The sequence below is a fragment of the Besnoitia besnoiti genome (assembly GCF_002563875.1).
Source record: "Besnoitia besnoiti strain Bb-Ger1 chromosome Unknown contig00112, whole genome shotgun sequence".
In the NCBI taxonomy this organism is placed as follows: Eukaryota; Apicomplexa; class Conoidasida; order Eucoccidiorida; family Sarcocystidae; genus Besnoitia; species Besnoitia besnoiti.
In genome coordinates, this window is record NW_021703998.1 from 1 (window position 1) to 8,616 (window position 8,616).

At 37.6% G+C, this 8,616-nt stretch overlaps 2 protein-coding genes across 2 annotated transcripts; one reads left to right on the plus strand and one right to left on the minus strand.

Moving 5' to 3' along the window:
• Positions 1–4,398: 4,398 nt before the first annotated feature.
• On the minus strand, positions 4,399–6,675 carry BESB_018850 (uncharacterized protein; the record flags this gene model as incomplete). The annotated part of the gene is made up of 3 exons (XM_029360594.1): positions 4,399–4,443; positions 5,206–5,974; positions 6,665–6,675. 3 exons carry the CDS (start codon positions 6,673–6,675, stop codon positions 4,399–4,401), a joined length of 825 nt encoding a protein of 274 aa, XP_029214761.1.
• Positions 6,676–6,991: 316 nt separating this feature from the next.
• On the plus strand, positions 6,992–7,351 carry BESB_018860 (uncharacterized protein; the record flags this gene model as incomplete). Its single annotated transcript, XM_029360595.1, has 1 exon — positions 6,992–7,351. The coding sequence occupies one exon, from the start codon at positions 6,992–6,994 to the stop codon at positions 7,349–7,351; it is 360 nt and encodes a 119-aa protein (XP_029214762.1).
• Between the last annotated feature and the right edge of the window lie 1,265 nt (positions 7,352–8,616).

An 8,616-nucleotide genomic window follows, 5' to 3' on the forward strand; every position in this document is an offset into this window, starting at 1 on the left:
ACTTTTAGCTGTCTTAAGCAGTCCAGTGGGGTGGTGGTGTACTGCAATCATAAAGAACTTGGTTGTCTGTATCTCATACCGGAGTCATCTTCAGTATTCTAGGAACTATAATGTCTTTGTTTATTCGATTTGAGTTATACAGTTCTGGATCGCGGATCATTTGTACAGAGACGATAGCTACTTATAATGTGATAATAACGATACATGGCCTAGCTATGATCTTTATGTTCTTAATGCCTGCTTTGTACGGAGGATATGGTAACTTCTTTGTACCAATATATATTGGTGGTTCGGAAGTCGTTTTCCCAAGAACTAACGCGATCTCCTATTTTCTAGTACCATTAGTGAACTCTTTTGGTCTGATCCTAAGTACGCAGTGAGCTAACTAGATACAAGGAACTTGACAAGCATTAATAGATTTATATAAACGACAAGGACATGAGTCTACTGGATTTTATAATACAGGGTTGAACTGTGGGTTAGTTTCAATGCCCAAGGCAGAGCACTGGATTGGATACCCAGGGAACTGTGCTCCCATTAATAAGAATCATATTCTAAGTCACCAGGCATGCAATACCAATCAGATAACAACTGAAGCTAGACTCCATGTTACACTTACTAAAATGGGATTCCTAGGTTGATATAAACTACCTTTTTCTGGGGAGTATATACTACGAGTTGGACTACTGGTTTAGATCTTGAAGGTCTTTGTTTACCGGATCCAAGTTCTCTTGTGCTTTTCATGACCATCATGTTAAGTGCATTAGCAGAGCATAGTTAAGATGATAACTATTGTGGATATAGAACCAATTGAACACCATGTATTAATATAACAAAGATAATCAGGGTAATCTGGTATCCTTCTTGGCATAACGTTGTGTAGTTATATGAAGCGTACATTCCTTAATATCTGGAACAATAGATTATGGTTAGGTAGTGGAACAAGGAGAGCGTCTGTTGTACATCAACACTAGATACTGCTAATACCACTGTAGAGGTATAGTATATAATCCCTGCCCGGTGCAGTAAAATGTAAACGGCGGCTGTATTATGACGGTCCAAAGGTAGGTAAATCCTTGTCGGGTAATTATCGTCGTGCGTGAAAGTTGGTCCGACTCTTCACATGTCGTTTATCTAAAACTTTCTTAAATAGAATTATCTTTGAATATGAGGATCCAGATGGCCCGACGGTTAGACCCTGAGCACCTTTACATCCCTTAAATCATATACAGGATCAAATCTTCCTTGAGCGACTCGACAGGCACTAGAGATAGCGTGAAAGCTCTTTTGATTTCCATGAACGGAGTTACATATTAGATTCTCTTCGCTCCCATGGTATTTAGTAAGTTAACATTGAAACGTATCCAGTGTAAAGTTTGAACGTAATCCAGCTTTACCTTCTATGTTGTTATGTTAACCAAATAAGTTTCATCGTTGTTTATTTCATTGACATGTTGATAACATAAATACTAACAAACCACCGGTTTTGGATGGGATTACTTTTTAACACCGCATAATATGCTAAAAAGTACCATTCAGGTACGATATGAAGCGGAGTTACAAACCGGTTCACTGGTATGGAGTTATCTGGGTGATAATTCGACATAGCTGTGATGTTAAGGAGCATAGGAGATGCTACACGCCTTAATTGGTACTGCATTGATATAATTATCGTACAAGCACTCAGCTAGTTATTGAGAGACACTCACGAGCCCAAAACCATAACTTCGTAATCTCAATGGTTTGTGATAGAACCATAACACAATGATCTTTACACAGTTCAACCCTGTATTATAAAATCCAGTAGACTCATGTCCTTGTCGTTTATATAAAATCTATTAATGCTTGTCAAGTTCCTTGTATCTAGTTAGCTCACTGCGTACTTAGGATCAGACCAAAAGAGTTCACTAATGGTACTAGAAAATAGGAGATCGCGTTAGTTCTTGGGAAAACGACTTCCGAACCACCAAATATATATTGGTAAAAGAAGTTACCATATCCTCCGTACAAAGCAGGCATTAAGAACATAAAGATCATAGCTAGGCCATGTATCGTTATTATCACATTATAAGTAGCTATCGTCTCTGTACAAATGATCCGCGATCCAGAACTGTATAACTCAAATCGAATAAACAAGACATTATAGTTCCTAGAATACTGAAGATGACTCCGGTTATGAGATACAGACAACCAAGTTCTTTATGATTGCAGTACACCACCACCCCACTGGACTGCTTAAGACAGCTAAAAGTGTTGGATTTCAATATCCTACTACATTAAGATTATTCCACATCGGTTATGTTCTAGGCGTAATATATGGATTCTTGTTCTCACTCATCTTAACAGCGAGAGAAAACTACTACTCAGATGCTAGTCTAATCAGTAGCATCGTACTTGGAGTTATCTCTCTGAGACAGGATTATTTATCAGCTTTTTCTGGGGAGTATATACTACGAGTTGGACTACTGGTTTAGATCTTGAAGGTCTTTGTTTACCGGATCCAAGTTCTCTTGTGTTTTCATGACCATCATGTTAAGTGCATTAAGTATAGTGGTATCCAGCGTATATTTGAAAAACCAACATTTGTATACAAGCTGTACGAATATCATGACATTCACTTTGGTAGTCGCCTTCTTAATGTTAGTCTGTACGGAATACACGGATCGGATTCTTGTTGGCCTGGCACCTGTTTAGTAACTGGATGAACGCTTTTTACGCCTGGTATGCATGGATAATACTCGACTCTTCTATAGTTTAACCGCTACTGCTGGGACTGTATATTATGTACTTACGGTAGTACTATCAAGCCTCTTCTTCCAAATAGATTTCATGGAAAACCTAAAATTCGCATGTTTGATTGACATTTAGCCGCTAATATACAATCATCCAAGATATATTTATCTATCGCAGGTTCGTCTAATGTCCCGTTATACTATATAGATCACATGGCTTCTGGTACTTTGAGATCATGCTAACGGCGAGAAGGGAAGTGTGTTTCAAAGAAAAGGGATGTTTAGCCGGGAAGTTAGCGTCTAAAATATATAACCGATAGTCTCAACTTAGATGCACAGATGGACATAATTAATCCTTGTACGGTTTGTACCTACTTGACTCCTCAGTTTAAGCAGAACTGTAGTTTCTCGGGACTAAAGTCAGCATAATCAATAAAAAGGTTTGTTCAGCCACTGGTTCACCATCAACTACCTTGTTTCGACTTCGTACCGACTGTGTTATTGTAGCACATATCAATCCCTTAAATAGGGATATTATTCCCAAACAACCGGATCGTGTTGGCTAGGTGAACTAATCACGTTTCATAAATACAATCAGTGAAAGCTCTTTTGATTTCCATGAACGGAGTTACATATTAGATTCTCTTCGCTCCCATGGTATTTAGTAAGTTAACATTGAAACGTATCCAGTGTAAAGTTTGAACGTAATCCAGCTTTACCTTCTATGTTGTTATGTTAACCAAATAAGTTTCATCGTTGTTGATATTTCATTGAATGTTGATAACATAAATACTAACAAACCACCGGTTTTGGATGGGATTACTTTTAACACCGCATAATATGCTAAAAAGTACCATTCAGGTACGATATGAAGCGGAGTTACAAACCGGTTCACTGGTATGGAGTTATCTGGGTGCGATAATTCAATCAAACCAAAAGCCGTTTGTAAGAAAATTAAACCAATTAGATAGGATAGACATTTAGCATCGGTCATTAACATATGAGGATAGAAGGCTACTTTAAGTGCGGAATCAATACCTGCAGGGTTACTAGAACCATTTAAATGTAAATAGAAGATGTGTAATACAATTAGAATGTATACCTCTGGATGTCCGAAGAACCAGAATAGATGTTGATAAAGTACACTATCACCAGAATACATAGAATCATAAAAATTCAGTGTTTACGTGTAGATCAAGAAGGATCATAACTAATCCACCAGTAAGAATAGGTAGAGTGAAGACTAACATAAGGGCAGTAAATATGATAGCCCAGATATATAGAATATAGTTCTTAGCACCAGCATTAGAACCCATGAAGACGCAAGTACCAAGGAAGTTAATAGAACTTAAAATACTACTAATTCCTAGTACTGCAAGACCTCCGATAATCCAATCAGTTGCCTCTGGATTTAACACCATCAAGCTAGTACTTAGTGGAGGATACATTGTCCAACCAAGACCACTACCAAACTCGGAAACAAATACTTTGAGTTAACAACACAGAACCTAATGGTACTAGAAAATAGGAGATCGCGTTAGTTCTTGGGAAAACGACTTCCGAACCACCAATATATATTGGTACAAAGAAGTTACCATATCCTCCGTACAAAGCAGGCATTAAGAACATAAAGATCATAGCTAGGCCATGTATCGTTATTATCACATTATAAGTAGCTATCGTCTCTGTACAAATGATCCGCGATCCAGAACTGTATAACTCAAATCGAATAAACAAAGACATTATAGTTCCTAGAATACTGAAGATGACTCCGGTTATGAGATACAGACAACCAAGTTCTTTATGATTGCAGTACACCACCACCCCACTGGACTGCTTAAGACAGCTAAAAGTGTTGGATTTCAATATCACGGTAATCATGTTTGCTGGAAGCTGTAGTCATTATAACTATTGATTTAGTATAAGCATAGAACCAATCCGGTAGTAAGATATACGATAGTAGCTAATCTACCATATAAGATATAAGTCGCTTGTGGAATAGCACTACCAATAATAATCAAGAAGATCATACTGTATACCCAAATAATTACCCATCCACTGACTACATTTCGAGTCATAAAATGTTGTCGTATCAACATTCGAGTATTCAAAGCTCGAATTTCAGATAAAGAGCTAAGTTAATGAGAGAGGACATAAATATACTAACAAACCACCGGTTTTGGATGGGATTACTTTTAACACCGCATAATATGCTAAAAAGTACCATTCAGGTACGATATGAAGCGGAGTTACAAACCGGTTCACTGGTATGGAGTTATCTGGGTGCGATAATTCAATCAAACCAAAAGCCGTTTGTAAAGAAAATTAAACCAATTAGATAGGATAGACATTTAGCATCGGTCATTAACATATGAGGATAGAAGGCTACTTTAAGTGCGGAATCAATACCTGCAGGGTTACTAGAACCATTTAAATGTAAATAGAAGATGTGTAATACAATTAGAATGTATACCTCTGGATGTCCGAAGAACCAGAATAGATGTTGATAAAGTACACTATCACCAGAATACATAGAATCATAAAATTCAGTGTTTACGTGTAGATCAAGAAGGATCATAACTAATCCACCAGTAAGAATAGGTAGAGTGAAGACTAACATAAGGGCAGTAAATATGATAGCCCAGATATATAGAATATAGTTCTTAGCACCAGCATTAGAACCCATGAAGACGCAAGTACCAAGGAAGTTAATAGAACTTAAAATACTACTAATTCCTAGTACTGCAAGACCTCCGATAATCCAATCAGTTGCCTCTGGATTTAACACCATCAAGCTAGTACTTAGTGGAGGATACATTGTCCAACCAAGACCACTACCAAACTCGGAACAAATACTTTGAGTTAACAACACAGAACCTAATGGTACTAGAAAATAGGAGATCGCGTTAGTTCTTGGGAAAACGACTTCCGAACCACCAATATATATTGGTACAAAGAAGTTACCATATCCTCCGTACAAAGCAGGCATTAAGAACATAAAGATCATAGCTAGGCCATGTATCGTTATTATCACATTATAAGTAGCTATCGTCTCTGTACAAATGATCCGCGATCCAGAACTGTATAACTCAAATCGAATAAACAAAGACATTATAGTTCCTAGAATACTGAAGATGACTCCGGTTATGAGATACAGACAACCAAGTTCTTTATGATTGCAGTACACCACCACCCCACTGGACTGCTTAAGACAGCTAAAAGTGTTGGATTTCAATATCCTACTACATTAAGATTATTCCACATCGGTTATGTTCTAGGCGTAATATATGGATTCTTGTTCTCACTCATCTTAACAGCGAGAGAAAACTACTACTCAGATGCTAGTCTAATCAGTAGCATCGTACTTGGAGTTATCATCTCTGAGACAGGATTATTTATCAGCTTTTCTGGGGAGTATATACTACGAGTTGGACTACTGGTTTAGATCTTGAAGGTCTTTGTTTACCGGATCCAAGTTCTCTTGTGCTTTTCATGACCATCATGTTAAGTGCATTAAGTATAGTGGTATCCAGCGTATATTTGAAAAACCAACATTTGTATACAAGCTGTACGAATATCATGACATTCACTTTGGTAGTCGCCTTCTTAATGTTAGTCTGTACGGAATACACGGATCGGATTCTTGTTGGCCTGGCACCTGTTTAGTAACTGGATGAACGCTTTTTACGCCTGGTATGCATGGATAATACTCGACTCTTCTATAGTTTAACCGCTACTGCTGGGACTGTATATTATGTACTTACGGTAGTACTATCAAGCCTCTTCTTCCAAATAGATTTCATGGAAAACCTAAAATTCGCATGTTTGATTGACATTTAGCCGCTAATATACAATCATCCAAGATATATTTATCTATCGCAGGTTCGGTCTAATGTCCCGTTATACTATATAGATCACATGGCTTCTGGTACTTTGAGATCATGCTAACGGCGAGAAGGGAAGTGTGTTTCAAAGAAAAGGGATGTTTAGCCGGGAAGTTAGCGTCTAAAATATATAACCGATAGTCTCAACTTAGATGCACAGATGGACATAATTAATCCTTGTACGGTTTGTACCTACTTGACTCCTCAGTTTAAGTTAAGGAGTCCTTTGTTTACAGCTTGTACCGTTACTTTCAGGAGCATACCGTTAAATTCGATGATCTTATGTGTTCACTCAAATCGAATAAACAAAGACATTATAGTTCCTAGAATACTGAAGATGACTCCGGTTATGAGATACAGACAACCAAGTTCTTTATGATTGCAGTACACCACCACCCCCACAGACTGCTTAAGACAGCTAAAAGTGTTGGATTTCAATATCCTACTACATTAAGATTATTCCACATCGGTTATGTTCTAGGCGTAATATATGGATTCTTGTTCTCACTCATCTTAACAGCGAGAGAAAACTACTACTCAGATGCTAGTCTAATCAGTAGCATCGTACTTGGAGTTATCATCTCTGAGACAGGATTATTTATCAGCTTTTTCTGGGGAGTATATACTACGAGTTGGACTACTGGTTTAGATCTTGAAGGTCTTTGTTTACCGGATCCAAGTTCTCTTGTGCTTTTCATGACCATCATGTTAAGTGCATTAGCAGAGCATAGTTAAGATGATAACTATTGTGGATATAGAACCAATTGAACACCATGTATTAATATAACAAAGATAATCAGGGTAATCTGGTATCCTTCTTGGCATAACGTTGTGTAGTTTATATGAAAGCGTACATTCCTTAATATCTGGAACAATAGATTATGGTTAGGTAGTGGAACAAGGAGAGCGTCTGTGTACATCAACACTAGATACAAGGAACTTGACAAGCATTAATAGATTTATATAAACGACAAGGACATGAGTCTACTGGATTTTATAATACAGGGTTGAACTGTGGGTTAGTTTCAATGCCCAAGGCAGAGCACTGGATTGGATACCCAGGGAACTGTGCTCCCATTAATAAGAATCATATTCTAAGTCACAGGCATGCAATACCAATCAGATAACAACTGAAGCTAGACTCCATGTTACACTTACTAAAATGGGATTCCTAGGTTGATATAAACTACCTTTTTCTGGGAGTATATACTACGAGTTGGACTACTGGTTTAGATCTTGAAGGTCTTGTTTACCGGATCCAAGTTCTCTTGTGCTTTTCATGACCATCATGTTAAGTGCATTAGCAGAGCATAGTTAAGATGATAACTATTGTGGATATAGAACCAATTGAACACCATGTATTAATATAACAAAGATAATCAGGGTAATCTGGTATCCTTCTTGGCATAACGTTGTGTAGTTATATGAAGCGTACATTCCTTAATATCTGGAACAATAGATTATGGTTAGGTAGTGGAACAAGGAGAGCGTCTGTTGTACATCAACACTAGATACAAGGAACTTGACAAGCATTAATAGATTTATATAAACGACAAGGACATGAGTCTACTGGATTTTATAATACAGGGTTGAACTGTGTAAAGATCATTGTGTTATGGTTCTATCACAAACCATTGAGATTACGAAGTTATGGTTTGGGCTCGTGAGTGTCTCTCAATAACTAGCTGAGTGCTTGTACGGAGGATATGGTAACTTCTTTGTACCAATATATTTGGTGGTTCGGAAGTCGTTTTCCCAAGAACTAACGCGATCTCCTATTTTCTAGTACCATTAGTGAACTCTTTTGGTCTGATCCTAAGTACGCAGTGAGCTAACTAGATACAAGGAACTTGACAAGCATTAATAGATTTATATAAACGACAAGGACATGAGTCTACTGGATTTTATAATACAGGGTTGAACTGTGGGTTAGTTTCAATGCCCAAGGCAGAGCACTGGATTGGATACCCAGGGAACTGTGCTCCCATTAATAAGAATCA